General features: G+C 36.8%; 1 protein-coding gene across 1 annotated transcript; it reads right to left on the bottom strand.

Moving 5' to 3' along the window:
• Positions 1-3,305: 3,305 nt before the first annotated feature.
• On the bottom strand, positions 3,306-4,225 carry LOC131395356 (olfactory receptor 5M8-like). The gene is given in 2 exon segments (XM_058527268.1): positions 3,306-3,997; positions 4,000-4,225. Coding segments are annotated over 2 exon segments (918 nt in total).
• Positions 4,226-18,326: the final 14,101 nt, after the last annotated feature.

Below are 18,326 nucleotides of genomic sequence, written 5' to 3'. Positions count from 1 at the left end.
AAGCTTACCCAACTAAAAAATAAACAATAAAACTGAGATTCAGACCCAGGTCTGAGTAACTCCAAAACCCGTCTTTTTCCCACCGCACGGTTGTGTCTCAATATGAAGAGATTTTTTTTTCAGTAGACAAGGAGCTGAAGAGAATATTTTAACTCATAGCAGACAATTTAAATTCAGATGGCATGAGTCTCAGAATGGCAATTAAAATCAGTGCACAAAATTGTTATTCACCCTACATAAAGGAATTTATGAATTTCTGCCCTGAGTTGGCAGTCAAGGCTTTCTTGGTGAGCCCAGAGGCATAAAGAGCTTAAAAAGAGTGTATTCTTTTCCAGGATTGGAACTTTACTGGACTCAGTAAATGCCTGTTCAGTGATTTCCACCAAACATTTCCCCTGCCTGAGCAGCAGTGGAGACCCTTTTGCCTGTAAATTGTTTCCTGAATGCAATGTATAATTATGAAGGGATCTCAAGGAAGATGCGTTGTTACAAAGATCACTCACGACTGGTTCCCTTAAATCCTTTCACTATGGTTCAACACTCACTTTTATCTGCTTCTATTCAATGAAAATGGACTTGTAATGTGTGATCATTCCTGTCTGGTGCCAATAAAGTTATAATCTCTAATTCCTGATCAGAAAGAATTCCTCTTTATGGGTTTGTAGCAAGCCACTTATGGTAAAGAGCTTGAATATGATTTCACTAAACCAAAGTAATCATCTATTGTTCTGCCTCGATTACATGTTAGGAGGGGAGAAGTGAGATTCACAGAGAAAAATCTGTAATTGGCCCTAGATAAAGGCAGAGGCAGAAAGAGGAAGGGATTGGTAAATTCTTACTTTTTCAAAAAACATGAGTTGAGCATCATCTCTTTATCAGACACGATGCAAAGGTGGTAAAGATGAGAGGAAATGGTCTCTTCTTTTAAGAACTTCCTGTAGTAGTGGAAGAAACAGATGTATATACATGTGACTATAGTACCATGTTATAAGTGCAATGATAGAATTGTAACGTCATGGATAAGCCATAATGTGGTACCTACACAGCCTGAATGCATAGGGAAGTCTTGCTGGAAGAGGTAATGCTTCACCTAAGTCTTAAATTATAAAGGTAAAGAAAAGTGTAGAGGGAACTTGTAGAGGAGTCGGAGAGTAGAAAAGTCCATTAAGTATTTGGTAAAATTATTTTTGCTCAGTAAAAAGAACAATAATTTTTTTTTTTAAATTGATCAACCCATTTAAAACTCCTCATTCTGTCTAACTTGATGGAATATTGGCCACATATCAAGTGACGGCAAATTAAATGAGACGTGAAAGCAAAGTGTTGCAGTCTGTTTGCCCTGTCAACTATGGGAAACTGCAGCACCATCTGATAAATAAAGGAGCCGCTTTCGTGGCATAAACTCTTCCTACTGTTGCTCCCGTTTGTTAAGCTCCAGCCACATGTCCTTTCTTTCTGCTTCTCTAACATGCCAGGCTTCATCCCCGAAACTTTGACTTGCTGTTGATTCTGCTGATTACAGTTTCCAAAGCTGTGTCTATGTTTTCCTTCTTCTCTTCATTTAGGTTTCAATTCAAATGTCACCTTCTCCAAGAGTCTTTTCCCATCCATTGAAGTTGACACATCAGCACGACCCTCACTTCTGATGCTGCCAAGTCATTGTCTTCCATATTGCCTGGCTTTACCTTCTCTATGACGCTTACCAATATCTGAAATATTGGATTATCTGTTTGTTTAGATGACTTGCTGTCTAATGTCCTCCTCTAAAATGTAACAAAGGACTTTTTTTATCTTGTTTATCACTGAATCTCCAGTTTGTAACATTTTGCCTATTAATCACATAAGTTCAATGAATGAAAAATTTTAAACTGATGGTACCAATTCTATCTCCAGAGCACAGCTCTGCAACAGACCTAGAGAGCAAGAAGGGTAGAATCCAACAGGAGGACAGAGGACCTTCAGGGAGAAAATGTGGGAAGTATAGATCATCTATCATTTTTTCTCTATAAGAGGTGCTTTATAGTTCTGTGGAAGTTTGGGGAAAAGTAGATACAAAAAGGAAACCAAAAATAAGAGTAACCATTAACTGTATGAAAATCAAATAATTGTGCAAGAAGAGAATTCCATTCACAGTATTATTCATAGTGTTAGTGATTAGTATTAGTAATGCTCATAGTGTTACTCATGGTATTGTTCAGTATTAGTAATGATATATTCATAGTAATTTTAACAACAATTATTGATTTAAGAAAAAATTCAAATACGATCGTATTGTGAAGACAAGGAGAAAGAAGTGGTGGTTCTTGGGAAGGGATGCGGGTATCAGTGGAAGAATTTTAATACTTTATGTTTAATAAAAAGATGCCAATCAATCATGTCCAAGATTGAAAAATCAATAAACAGACATATAAGCATATAGTTTAAAGTGAGTTAATTACCTGAGGAAATAATGAGAATACGTTATCCATGAGGACATGGGGCAGGAGAGCCATGAGGCAGAAGATAACATAAGCCTTGTAAAATCCTTTGGCTTTTGAAACAATGTATACATTTTACATTGTAATTTTAAATAGTACTCATAACGAATTTTAACTGCACAAGTTCATGTGTATAAAAACATAGAAAAAAGACCAAAAGAACATAAAATCTCAAATGTGATTTCTTTGAGAGTGGTGGTGTTTAATTTCTATATAATATGCATCCACATGCTTGAACTTGGTATAATTAAGGTTGTATCACTTAGAAGAGGCTACTTTCTGCCATGGAAATAAGCAACTCAACATATTGTAGTATCTTATAAAACAAAGAGCATTTCTCATTCATTCTACATTTCTATTGTGAGTTGGTGGAGGGCTCTGTGCCATCTCTCCTTACTCAGGAATCCGTGCTGAAATTTTAAATCTTGCTATTCAGCATGACAAGAACAAAAAAGCTCACTGAAGGATTCTCTCACGAACAATTAAATGCTCAACTGAGAAATGACACATGAATCTAATCCAACTCATTTTCCAGAAATATCCACACATGTCCACCTAAACGGAGGGAGAAATGCAATGCTATGATGTATACAAAAGACAAAGAAATTAACATGACTGGAAAACAAAATGAATGACAAGCACAAACATAACATTCATAATGAAAATTTTATTTTTCGTGTTTGGATTTTTAAAAAATCATTAAAGCTTTAAAAAAATGCAATGTTCCCTGTTGGCATACTGTACTTTTCATTTCACTATCATTTCTGTCCTGTAACTTAGGAAAAAGGTCTAGAAAATGTTTGGGGACCAAAAGAATAGTGATATCTTTTAAGAAAATAGTTTCTTCCTTAACAGCTCTCTGGTTAATGCTTCTTTCACATCTTTATTTCTAAGGCTATAAATCATGGGGTTCAACATAGGGATTACCGTGGTATAAAATACAGCAACCATTTTTCCCTGCTCCACAGATTCCTTTGAGGGAGGTCTAAGATACATGAAGAAAAGAGTTGCATAGAAGAAGGTGACCGCTGTCAAATGGGAGCCACAGGTAGAGAGTGCTTTGTGCCTGCCTTCTGTGGAACGAATCTTCAGAATAGCAGGAAAAATATACAAGTAGGAAATCAGGATGATGAGGAGAGAAAAGGAAAGGTTACATCCAGCCACAACAAACATTGACATTTCTTTGTTGTGAGTGTCAGAACAAGCCAGCTTAATCAGAGGTGGGTCAGCACAGTAGAAGTGATTAATTTCATTGGGGCCACAGAAGGCTAGATTGTAGGTCCACATGGTCTCCATCAGGCCGGTGAGTGCTCCATAAACGTAAGGCACCGTGATGAGGAATGTGCACACACCCTTGGACATTTTGCTGCCGCAAAGCAGAGGGTTGCCAATGGCCATGTAGCGATCAAAGGCCATCACAGCCAGGATATAGAACTCCGTGTGGACCAAGGCAATAAAAAAGTAACACTGCACCAGACAAGCAGCATAGGAAATGGTTTTCTTCTCTGATAAGAAAATCTCACATTGGAAGAGAAACACAGATTGACAAAAGATAAGTGGCTCAGGAAAAAGTACGTGGGTGTGTGAAGCCGGGTATTGATCTGGATGAGCACAATCATGCCAAGATTCCCTGCCACCGTGGCCACATAAATGGCCAGAAACAGCAGGAAGAGGGGAATCTGCAGTTCCTGGTGATTAATCAGTCCTAGGAGGATGAACTCAGTCACTGAGCTGAAGTTTCTTCTCATATTTCCTTCAATGAAAAATGAGGACTTTGGATCAATAATTTTTTAAAAAGGCAAAAAATTCATATTTTCTTCCGCCATCATTTTGGGATTTTTTTCCTGTGCTTTTTTTCTTTCCTTTTCTGTAATGCTTTTGTCCCAGGAGACACTAACAGTGGTTTAATTAAAACAAGATCTAATTAAATGTTCACAAACACGCTCAGACTGGCTCTGGGTCTTAGTCACTGGTCAGTTTCAAGTCTTTTTCTTTGCTAATTGCAGTCCTATTTCTCCTTGTCTATTTCTCTTTTTGGTTTCTGTCATTATATTTCTTACCCATGTCCATTTCTACTTTCTCTACTTTCCACATTTTCCTTAACCTTACATCATTTTTTTCATCTCAGATTTTGCCCTCAGTGCCAATAAACAAATACTCACCACTTATCTAAATGAATTTACCATATAACTTAATTAGAAGTTGAGAACTTGTACCAGAATCTCTTTTCCTCATAACAATTATTTCTTCCAGGCCATACCAGATAAAATCCCTTAGGTTCTTTGTAAAAGGGTGCTAATTGATAATTTAAAAGAGGTATGTTAATTCATTCTTTGGAAGACATAAAATGTCAACACTTCCTATTTTAGAATGGCTAGATGCTATTTTGGGGAAAAAATGGAAGAAAAGAGAAGTTTTTGAAAAGTTGAACAATTGCAAATGTTTTATCATGAATGGGAACCAATAAAGTGTACAGGACAGTTTTCAAAAAGTCTTCTAACATTTTTCCAGTTAATTCAATAAATTTAGGAAAAGCTAATTTTTCAGTCCATCAGACCTGAATTAGACCACAGAAATGACTTAGTCCAGCATCTTCATCTACAGTTGTGAAAACAGATTGAAGAGCAAAGTGGTGGCACAGAGCCACAGACTGGATTTGGGAGAGCCTGAGCTAGAAACAGTGCCTCTCGTATCCACATTAGTGCTTGCTCCTTGAAATCAGTTGGTCTTTATGAGATAGCACTTAAAAAAACAAAGCAAAGCCAAAATAAACATAATAAACAACCAAAAAACATTCCTTTTCATTGTTTATTGTCAAACTAGATTTGCTACAACCAAACAGTAGATTCTCGCTAAAAGAATGTGATAAGAGAGCGAGTGCAGTTTTTATCTATCCCTTTACAGCATAGGCTTGTCCTCCTTTTCCACTTTTCTGCCTCCCCCTGGCTGTAACATGGATGCAGTGCTGAGCCATCCTGGGTCATATGGATGTGATGGCAGAAAAATTAGTCAATAAGTCAAAATTCCTACAATTGTGGCAACGCCGAACTGACATACAAGATCAGAATATTATATAAATGAGAATTGGACTTCTGATTTGTTTAACCATTATTTTGTTTTGCTCTTGAAGAAATTGAAATTCTCATCCAACTAATACAAACCTATAATATCAGTGCTCAAAAAAAAGATCAGTGCTCAGGATTACTATCACATAAGATAAAATTGTATCAAGTGATAATTATTAGTTAGACTTTAACTAATCCCTCAGAAATCCTCAGAAATTATGCCCAAGGATCATGCCATGACTTTAAAATTGTTATGGTAATAGTTAGATAACCCTGATGTCAGCCTCTTGAGACCTTTTAAAATTGCCTTAAACCTCCTTTCCATTAATTCCATGCCATTTAAAAATCCAAAATGTGACCAAATACACACACACACACATTGCAATTCTATGGAAGGCAGGTAAAAGATAGTATTTGTTGCAAAAAGAATTTAAAAAAATGAAATTTAAATATTAGACATATTTATTCTTTAAATTCCCCTCCTGCAGCCTAAATCACAAAGGATTTTTCCACTGTCTGTTCTACAGTCCTTAATATCTAGCTTAATAACACATCTCTCATTTCTCTTATTTCTAGCTCCCTCCTATTTCTCACCTCTATCTCTTCTTCCTTGGAGTGACTTTGAGAATTCCGTTTTTTCCTCCCCATGTTATTTTGAGAAGCTCACCTTTTGCTTCCGTGTGTGCATGTATTTTCATGTGGTTTAGGTGCCTCACTATCTTCTTCTCATCTCCTGCTGGGGAACACTGAAACATCATGGTGTGCCCTTCTACGTTTCCACGCCCTATTCTTACATCCTGCCTTCCTTAAAAGTGTTCTACCAAGGTATCTTTGTGCTTTCCAAAATTTTAATTTTGTGCTAAAATGTTTCTAGTATCCTTAATACTGATATTCTTCTCACAAAATCAACTCATAGGTTTGGAACTGGCCAGACAGGATTTGAAAAATTACAACTGTGTTACATATTATCTCTACAATTGTAGACAACTTAACCTTTTTGAGCCTCAGTGTTCTCCTCTTGAAAATGTTGTCTGGTTTTCTGTGAGGATTTTAGAAGTTATAACGTATGTAAATATCTTACCATGTGTGAGGCATATAAAACCATCACAAGAAATTTCAGTTTCTACATCCTTTGTTTAATGTTTAGAAGAAATAAAAATTCCCAAATTATGAGCATTGGTACTTTTCATACAATGAACCCTAATCCTTTCTATGTAGTCATTTAACTATATCCAACTATGTACTTACTCCTATCAAATAAGAAATCAGATTCCAAGTATAACTAGTAATACTTTGGCTAGTTACTAACACACACAAAATAGACAACCCTACCTATAAAGAAGTAGAAAAACCAATGGGCTTTCAAAAATAAGTGAGGAAAATTGTTGCCTTTGTTTATAAAGTTGATTCCTTTTCCCTATGGCATTTTTAAAAAAATGTGAAGACTAAGCAGTCTGTTCTGCCAATTAAAAGTTCCTTGGAGATAGCTCAGGGGCTTTTAACTTGGAAGTTAGGAATGGCTTAAGCATCTCTTCTGCATTTTCTTCTTCATCTCTTTTGGTAGTCACCTTGCCTACTGCTTGCCCTGCATTGCTGGGCACCATTCTCCCTCACTACATCCATTATTCAGCAGAAAGAGCTGCATTCAAAAGACAATAAGTTACTCATTCATTTCATTGGCCACTCGTGCAGCAAGAGCATATTCTACCACATGGCATCATTGCAGTGATCTCACATTCATTAGAAAAAAATGGATATATTTAGGGGTATTTTTTTTTTGCTTCTTTCATATTGTTTTGTCTTTGTCTTAGAAAGTCCAAGGGAAAATGAAAGCAGTTGAAGAAATCTATATTATTTACTTTTACTTACTATTATTTAATGAATAGTAAAGTATTATTAGTTTTCCTTAAATAGTAAAGTATAATTTATTGTAAAGTATTATTTAATGAAAACAATTGAAGAAACCTATATTTTTCACTTTTACTCACTATATTATTTACTTACTGTTATTCACACAATTTACTTTAGGCCATGATATACTTTATATAGTTGTTGAATTTCTTAATGGTTAAGTGTTTTTAATATATTTTATTAATAAAGTAACTAACTTTCATTAAACTCAACATATTTTTCACGTATAATTTAATTAGAAACTCATAAAAAGAATCTTTGGTTAATATTATTAAACCCATTTTACAGTTGAAGGTACTGAGTCTTAGAGAGGGTAATCAATTTTCTCAAATTCAAAGAGCTACTAAGTGACCTGGCTGAGATGAGAGAGTAGATTTGACTATGAATCTCTTTTCTTTAGCCACTGACATTCATGGATTTCCTTATAGTTAGATCATATCATTTCATGAAATGGATTACACATGATCTCATTTTATGAATGGATTAAACACCCATGTCAATGAATCAAAAATGCCCATGCTTTCCAGATTCACGGAAGCAATTTCTAATAAATCCCTTATAACATTTAGCTAGAAGGAGAACTAAGTAAAGTGAGTTTATTTCCACTGAGTAATTCTGTTGACACAGGCTAGTCCATTAGTTTTCAGCAAGTTACCCTCTTTCAGCTTCTTCATCTTTAAAATGTATGAGTTTGTATATTCTAGGTCACTGCCAATTCAAATATTCTACCTTCTAAATATCTTAATAAAGTTAAGAAAATCGAATACATATCTAGATGATGTGTTGGGGAGTTTAGGAGACACAACTTTTTTTTTCTTTTTGTTCTAAGAGCTTAATGGAACTCAGCTTCTGCTCAGCAATTTGGGAGATAAGGCTGATTTCTCAACATGCACTTCAGAGCCTTGATAACAAGGAATTGGGCAGCACAACACTAAATCTGTAAAAAAATAGGGCCCTGCAAAGGTAGTAAGGAAATGGAAACAGACAAATAACCAATTTATATGGTTCTCCTAAAGCCAATCTCTAGATGGAAGTAAGAACTAGTAATCTTGAAGAGGAATAAAAAGGGGTTGGGAAGATGACTCTCGTTTGCCAGATTGACAATTGTGGCCATTCATGCAGTCACCATCTACCTTGGTTAAAAAAAGATTATTGTTCTTCACGGAACCCTTGTCTCCCAGGAGCATGCTGAATAATGGGGAGAAGTCATATGTCCTTCATGACACTACTCAGGTTAAAAATTGTTGATGGTTCCTATCCATATCAAATGAAGTCTAAATATGCTAGCAAAGCACTGCCTTCCCTCCTCATCTCATCCAGTTTACTATTTAGCCTCATCTTTTCTCACTTTCATATTCATGATTGATGTCCCAGGCACAACCAAGCTGTTCTATTTTGATCAGTTGGTTCCCTCTTTAGGAAATGCTTTGCACCCTTCCTCTACCCTTTGAAATGCCACTCAACTTCCAAATACCAGCTCAACGGTCACCTCCTCTGGGAGAACAACTCTAAAATCCTTTGTCAGAATTAATTTCATCTTCATCTTTGCTCACAAAACAATTTTAAAAAATGCTTCAACTGTTTCTCTTGCCCTAGCAAGTCTTATAATGAAATAGTTGTAAAAGTTTCTCCCTAAATAAACATTACTCTTCAAAGACAGTGGGATATATTTAATCATTTTTAAAACCTACAGTGCCTTGCCTTTGATAGACCTCAATAACTATGTGTTGAGTTTAGTTAAATTAACATATGACCGCAAACATATCAGTCGAGGTGTGAAGCAAGAGACAACTTGGCTTCAACATAGTCTTGCCCAGGTGAAATAGGTTTTCATTAAGGTCGTTAAACAGAGCAAGTTGTCTAGGAAAAATCTGTTCTATTAGAATAGGTCTCTCAACCTAAGATCCTCAGAATAAATAATGATTTTAAATATATTGCAATTTCCAAATCAATGGCTACTTTCATATGCATTCTAATTTTCTAAGTTCATGCCTCAGAGCATCATATCGCTTCTAAAATGCTCTTTAAAACTCAGGAAAATTAATTCAACAATGAAACCACCTTTGGGCAGCGAGACAGATAGGATTTATAAACAGAGGAATCAAGGCTTACAAAGCCAAAGATTTGCAGTCAGTCACTTACCTAGCTATTATTCTTGACTCTTGATTGGACATTCTTTGAAAATTTACTTTACAAGATTTTATTCTGTTGTTTAAATAAAGAACCACCTTCCCGGACGTCAGCATCATGGCGGAGTGAGCTTTCCTGGGAATTCCTCCCCCACAAGATACAACAAAAGCAACAGCCACAGACCAACAACAGAATCCCAGACAGTGACCCTAGAGCAGAGGGATCCACACTGCCGCACATTTGAGAGCGGAACGTGCTGGGCCCCCGGAGGAAGTGGGGAGAGGTAAGGAGAACTCCGCTCCCTCCCCATCAGATCAGCGATCCCGGTCCGCGCGGCTCCCAGAGAGGGGGGAGGGGCGGCCCTCGGCGGGAAAACTGTAGCTCTTCGGGCTCTCTTAGCCAGTGGGAAACTCCCGCACAGAGGACTCAGAGGAGCCACAGGGCTACCATCAACATCTGAGCACCCCAGAGAGCAGATAAAGAGGGGCAAACGAGAAGCCTCCCACGTCAGGGACCCAGAGGGCAAAAGAGAGAGCTCCCCCCTCCCCGCAACCCGGAGTCTGCAGCTCGACCAGACCTAGCGATCCGAGGCAGACCTGAACAAACTGGACTGGACCCGTGGATCGTGGATCGCAGCGGGGGAAAAAAAAAAAAAAAAACTGCGATCGCAGCAGAAAAACTGGGGCAGAGCGCAGGGGGCTTAGACTACACAGCCCTTTACCACCAGACAGTGGCGGCAGGTGGAAATTGCAACCAGAGACTTCCAGGATAAGGAAAACCAAAACCAACACAGGAACCACAATGCAAAAATATATGAAATCACCAGACCAGAAACAAAATGACAAACACCCAGAAATCAACCCCGAAGACACAGAAATCCATAAACTAAATGACAGAGATTTCAAAATAGCTATCATAAAAACACTCAACGAAATACGAGACAACACAGACAAACAATTCAATGAGATTAGGAGTTTCTTCACAAAAGAGATTGAAATCATAAAGAAAAACCAATCAGTGCTGATGGAGATGAAGAACACAATGGAGGAGATAAAGGAGAATCTGGAACCTTTAAAGAACAGAGCTGACAATATGGAGGAAAGAATTAGTACTTTAGAGGATAGGAATACAGATATACTCCAGATAGAAGAAGAGAGAGAACTAAGACTAAAAAGAAATGAAGAAAGACTCTGAGAAATATCTGACTCTATTAGAAAATGTAACATAAGAATTATAGGTATTCCTGAGGGAGAGGAGAGGGAAAGAGGAACAGAGAGCCTATTCAAGGAAATAATAGCTGAAACTTTCCCAAATCTGGGGAAGGAGCAGGAAATACCAGTGAGCGAAGCCAACAGGACGCCTATATATATTAACAGACAAAGGCCTTCACCACGACACCTAGTGGTAAGGCTAGTCAGGGTCAACGACAAAGAAACAATATTAAGGGCAGCTAGACAAAAACAAAAAATAACGTACAAAGGAACTCCCATCAGGCTCTCAGCGGATTTCTCAACAGAAACATTTCAGGCTAGAAGAGACTGGAATGATATATTCAAAATACTAAAAGACAAAAACTTTCAGCCAAGAATACTCTATCCAGCAAAAATATCCTTCAAATATGATGGAGAAATAGTAACTCTCCCAGATAAACAAAAGCTAAGGGAGTTCATGGCCACGAGACCCCCCACTACAAGAAATACTCAAGAAGGCCCTCAGGCCTGAAAAAAAGAAGAGAAAGGGAACACAAAGCTTGGAGTAAGGAGAAAAGTAGGTAGACAAAATCAGAGAAATAGTAGATCTTTACCGGAATAGGTTAGCAACCACTTAAATACTAAACTCAAAGATCAAAAGAAGAAATTCACCAAAAATAAATTTAACCTCATCACTGTAAACACACAGCCACAACACAAGATAGAATAAGGTATAACAAGAGCAACTTAGAAGGGGAAGAGGAAAGTGACTGAATTGACTTAGTATAAGGAAATAGGAGGCTATCAGATAATGGACTATCTCATACACAAGATTTTTTGCCCAAAACTCAAGGTAACCACTAAACAAATAATCAAATTAAAACCACATATGATAAACAAAGAGAAAACTAGAAGAATCATAAGACAGAACAACCAAACTGAATTGGCAGTCCAAAACAAATGGGACAAGAAACAAAGGAAATGCACAAAAACCAGAAAATAAGTGACAAAACAGCAACATTCAGCCCTCATATTTCAATAATACCCTAAATGTAAATGGATTGAACTCTCCAATCAAAAGATACAGAGTTGAAGGATGGATTAAAAAGCAAGACCCAACAATATGCTGCCTTCAGGAAACACATCTTAGCACTAAAGACAAGCACAGGCTCAGAGTGAAAGGATGGAAGACAATACTCCAAGCTAATGGCAAACAAAAGAAAGCAGGTGTTGCCATACTCATATCAGACAAAGTAGACTTCAAGATAAAACAGGTTAAGAAAGACAAAGAAGGGAAATATATAATGATAAAAGGGACACTCCATCAAGAAGACATATCACTTATAAATATATATGCACCCAACATAGGGACACCAATGTACATAAAGCAACTATTAACAAACCTAAAAGGAGAAATCAACAACAACACAATAATAGTAGGAGATCTTAACACCCCACTTACAGCAATGGATAGATCATCCAGACAAAAAGTTAATAAAGAAATATTAGACTTTAATGAAAAACTGGACGAGATGGACCTAGTAGACATATACAGAGCACTCCACCCAAAAACAGCTGACTACACATTCTTCTCAAGAGCGCATGGAACATTCTCTAGGATAGACCATATGTTGGGAAACAAAGCAAACCTCAATAAATTTAAGAAGATTGAAATCATAACAAGCATCTTTTCAGACCATAAGGCTATGAAACTGGAAATGAACCAGGAAAAAAAACTGGGAAAGTGACAAAAATGTGGAGATTAAACAACATGCTACTGAACAACCAATGGATCATTGATGAAATTAAAGGAGAAATCAAAAACTATCTGGAAACAAACGAAAATGAGAACATGCCATATCAAACCATATGGGATGCAGCAAAAGCGGTCCTGAGAGGGAAACTCATAGCGATACAAGCCCACCTTAACAAGCAAGAAAAAGCCCTAATAGGCAACCTTAAATTACACCTAACAGAACTAGAAAAAGAAGAACAAACAAAGCCCAAAGCCAGCAGAAGGAGAGAAATAATAAAAATCAGAGCAGAAATAAATGATATTTAGACCAAAAAAACAGTAGAAAGGATTAATGAAACAAAGAGTTGGTTCTTCGAGAAGATAAACAAAATAGACAAACCCTTAGCCAGGCTTACTGAGAAAAGGCTGAAGTAAATAAAATTAGAAATGAAAGAGGAGAAATTACAATGGATACCATGGAAATACAGAGGATTATAAGAGAATACTATGAGAAATTATATGCCAACAAATTGGACAATCTAGAAGAAATGGATAAATTCTTAGACTTATACAACCTCCCAAAATTGAACCAAGAAGAAATGGAGAATCTGAATAGACCAATAACAAGTAAAGAGATTGAAATAGTAATCAAAAACTTCCCAAAAAATAAAAGTCCAGGACCAGATGGCTTCTCCAGTGAATTTTACCAAACATTCAAAGAAGATTTAATACCCATCCTCCTCAAACTATTCCAAAAAATAGAGGAAGATGGAACACTTCCTGAATCATTCTATGAGGCCAACATCACCCTGATACCAAAACCAGACAAAGACAATACAAAGAAAGAAAATTACAAGCCAATATCGCTGATGAACATTGATGCAAAAATCCTCAACAAAATATTGGCAAACCGAATACAGCAATATATTAAAAAGATCATACACCATGATCAAATGGGATTTATACCAGAGACGCAGGGATGGTTCAACATCCGCAAATCAATCAACGTGATACATCACATCAACAAAACAAAGAATAAAAACCACATGATCGTCTCAATAGATGCAGAGAAAGCATTTGACAAGGTACAACATCCATTTATGATAAAAACTCTGAATAAAATGGGAATAGAAGGAAAGTACCTCAACATAATAAAGGCCATATATGACAAACCCACAGCTAACATCATACTCAACGGGGAAAGACTGAAAGCCATTCCTCTGAGAACAGGAACGAGGCAGGGCTGCCCACTCTCACCACTCCTGTTCAACATAGTACTGGAGGTTTTGGCCAGAGCAATTAGGCAAGAAAAAGGAATAAAAGGAATCCAAATAGGTAACGAAGAAGTGAAACTCTCACTATTTGCAGATGACATGATTGTATATATAGAAAACCCTAAAGAATCTGTTGGAAAACTGTTAGAAACAATCAACAACTACAGCAAAGTTGCAGGGTACAAAATCAATCTACAAAAATCAGTTGCATTTCTATATGCTAATAATGAACTAACAGAAAGAGAGCTCAAAAAGATAATACCATTTACAATTGCATCAAAAAGAATAAAATACCTAGGAATAAATCTTACCAAGGAGGTGAAGGACCTATACAATGAGAACTACAAGACATTATTGAGGGAAATCCACGATGACATAAAGAAATGGAAAGATATCCCATGCACGTGGATTGGAAGAATAAACATAGTTAAAATGTCTATATTACCTAAAGCAATCTACAGATTCAATGCAATCCCAATCAGAATCCCAATGACATTCTTCACAGAAATAGAAAAAAGAATACTAAAATTTATATGGGGCAACAAAAGACCCCGAATAGCTAAAGAAATCCTAAAGAAAAAGAACAAAGCAGGAGGCATCACAATTCCTGACTTCAAAACATACTACAAAGCAATAGTAATCAAAATAGCATGGTACTGGTACAAAAACAGACACACAGATCAATGGAACAGAATTGAAAGCCCAGAAATAAAACCACACATATACGGACAGCTAATTTTCGACAAAGGTGCTAAGAACATGCAATGGAGAAAGGAAAGTCTCTTCAATAAATGGTGTTGGGAAAACTGGACAGCCACATGCAAAAGAATGAAAGTGGACCATGTGCTATCGCCATTCACAAAAATTAACTCAAAATGGATCAAAGACCTGAAGGTGAGACCTGAAACTATAAAACTCATAGAAGAAAATATAGGCAACACACTATTTGACATTGGTTTTAAAGGAATCTTTTCGGATGACATGCCTACCCAGACTAGGGAAACTAAAGAAAAAATAAACAAGTGGGACTTTATCAGATTAAAGAGCTTTTATAAGACAAATGAAACCAGAATCAAGATGAACAAACAACCAACCAGCTGGGAGAGAATATTTGCAAAACATACATCTGACAAGGGGTTGATCTCCATAATATATAAAGAACTCACACAACTGAACAACAAAAAAACAAACAACCCAATCAAAAAATGGGCAGAGGAAATGAACAGACACTTCTCCAAGGAAGATATACAGATGGCCAATAGGCACATGAAAAGATGCTCAACATCACTAATCATCAGGGAAATGCAAATCAAAACAACACTAAGATACCACCTCACGCCCGTTAGAATGGCTATAATCACCAAAACAAAAAACAACAAACGTTGGAGAGGATGTGGAGAAACAGGAACCCTCATACACAGCTGGTGGGAATGCAAATTGGTGCAGCCTCTATGGAAAACGGTATGGAGATTCCTCAAAGAATTAAAAATAGAGATGCCCTATGATCCAGCCATCCCACTACTGGGAATCTATCCAACGCACCTGAAATCAACAATCCAAAGAGGCTTATGCACCCCTATGTTCATCGCAGCATTATTCACCATAGCCAAGAAGTGGAAGCAACCTAAGTGTCCCTCGACTGACGACTGGATTAAGAAAATGTGGTATATATATACAATGGAATACTACTCAGCCATAAAAAAAGACAAAATCGTCCCATTTGCAACAACATGGATGGGCCTGGAGCGTATTATGTTAAGTGAAATAAGCCAGAAAGAGAAAGACAAACACTGTATGATCTCACTCATATGTGGAATATAAACCAACATATGGACAGAGAAAACTGGACTGTGGTTACCCGGGCAGTGGGGTTGGGGGGTGGGGAGTGGGCACAAGGGGTGAAGGGAGTCATATATGTGGTGATGGACAAACAAAAATGTACAACCCAAAATTTCACAATGTTAGAAACCATTAAAACATCAATAAAAAAAAAAAAAAAGAACCACCTTCCCTCATTAAAGATGAACAAAAAACGTAATATTTTAAGCATTCCATTATAAAAACACAATTATATATGAGCCTCTCAAATTATTCATATTATGGTGATTCCTCATGCTTATGGATGAAAAAGAGATTTATGTAATAATTCAACTTTGGATTTCCTCATATTTTCAAAAATCATTTTCTTTCTCTTTCTATTTATTTGACAGTTCAAAAGAAAAGTCACAAACTTAAAGGAGAGATACTATTTTAATTTTGTTATTGATTCCTTCAAGGAGGTACCATTGCCTAGCCATAGTTAAAAGATAGGATTCAAAAGAAGAGATTTTCTTCTGGCTTACAAAATGTAAGTACATTCCAGAGGTTCAAAATCCAATTTTATTTGGTCAGAGTAGCCACAAAGTGGTGTGGGAGATCAAGATTTGGCCACCCTGAAATCTGTCTCTTTCCTTGGTTGTTTTCTCTGAGGACATTTGACCTCCCCCACTAACTGCCTAAAGAATTTGACATGGTGGCTTCTTCCTGGAACAGATCTATCATGATGGCTGTAAAGATAACGTAGGGTAAATGTTACAATAGGAAAGGCACCAACAAGCCCCTCTTATCAGAAGTTCTGTCTCTCTGGCCACATTCTCTGGATGACCCTGCGAATAGTTGCCAGACAATCATTTACATTTATAAGGGAAATCTCCATTTGTAAAGGTATCTCCCTCTCTGTTTGGAGAAGAGAGGGGGATGAGCTCATCTCTAGTGACTTGTCAATGTGGAAGGTGAGGCCTTGAGCTACATAATAAAACTTACTCTTGTTTACTGTGCTTTAGTGGTAATCTCCTGTAACTGACTCCCCCCACCCCCAAAATCCTCCTTTGTCATTGGCTGAAAAAGATATTTAAGACGAGAATTTCTGCTATTGTGTTGAGAAACGCAGTGTCCCTGCTTTCTCCCATGTATACATGTTATTAAACTTGGTATTATTTTCTCCTGCTAACATGTCTTGTTGATTATTTGGCTAGCCAGAAGAACCTTAAGGGAAAGGGCAGAGGGAGATTCTCCCTCTTCCCCTGACAGTGGTGACACACAATGGTGTTTCATGTTATCAGCTCTGGAGAAAACAACTGTGATGCTAAACAAGTCTATATGAAACCACCTGTGTAGACAATGGCAGCCGTATAACTGTAGAACACCTTAGATCCAATATTGTAGTAACATGAAAAGTAGATGATCACGTAGATGTGGTTGTTACAGACAGCAGCAGGGACAAAACATTGAGTTAACAGCAATGTGATCATGTTATATTGTTCAAATAAATTGGCCAAGGAAATGACCTTTTTAAATAAAAAGTTAAGCAGAACGTGTGAGATTGGCAGATTGGTGAGGCAATGGTTTAAGGGTGTGATCTGCAGAGCTAGGGTCAAACTTTCCACAAGAAAGAGAGTACAGATAACTAGAAACAAGACAAAGAACACCAACTGCAACACTGGATAACTGGTCAACCACGAGAGGCTAAATGCCTTGTCTCTCATCTGATTTATCTTGAACATTTCCCGACAAATTCTTCTGTTTAAGGAAATAAAAACAGACCAATTACACATGAATAAATTATACACATTTAAGATTCTATCAATGTGTCTCACATGTTTTGTAATTCCCGTCACCTTATAAGACTAATGTTATAATTTCCAATTTGTAAAAGTTGTCTATATTTCTAGCTAGCTATCATCTATCCATCATCTATTTGTTTTGTTAAGGGAGTATAGACTATATACCAGGCTAAGCAATAGAGAAATAATTGCTTTCAAAAGCTATATCTGACCTTGTGGCATTTACACTACCATGGAGAACACAGCCATTAATTAAACAACCGAAACTATAAGGGTATTACATCCAAAGTATGATAACAGAAAACTATGAGAAGGAACAGTCTCAAATAGTGAAGTAACTTTCTAGTTAATAATAGCAGAGTTAACTTTTTTACTGAGTGAATATAGTGTGTCAGGCACAGTGCTAAGTACTGTATTGTATTAATCCATTGCTTCTACGCAGCATCGCTGTTAGACAGTATTATACATCCATCTTACAGAGGAGAGCTGAGGCAGAGAGACGTTGAGCTACTTAGTAAATCTGATTCCAGAGTTCACGCTCTTAACTATTAGTTTAGCTTATAAATGATGCAGTCAAGATCAGACTACAAAGTTCACTTTACCGAACAAGTTAAATTGTGTATACATTATAAAATAGCATGTTTTCTTATGGTGGATTATATCATTCAGTGTGCATGCAGCTGTCAAATATCTTATCAACAACATTTTTAGAAGACAGAAAATGATAGTTTTATTCATTGCATAGCTTTTCCCTTCAAGAAAGTATCATGGAAAAAGTACATTATAGTAGGAAAAAAAACAATAAACTTTGAAACCAGACAGATTTGAACCCCTCTTGTAAGCTCTGATTTTAAGTTAATAATTAATCTACGAGTCTCCGTTGCTCATCTTTAATGCAGGGATTACAATACTGAAGTCACAGGATTGGTGTGCAGATTAAGT

This window comes from Diceros bicornis, chromosome 31, assembly GCF_020826845.1.
Source record: "Diceros bicornis minor isolate mBicDic1 chromosome 31, mDicBic1.mat.cur, whole genome shotgun sequence".
NCBI lineage: Eukaryota > Metazoa > Chordata > Mammalia > Perissodactyla > Rhinocerotidae > Diceros > Diceros bicornis.
The sequence above is the reverse complement of the archived record's forward strand: the minus strand, read 5'-3'. Positions and strand labels throughout refer to the sequence as shown.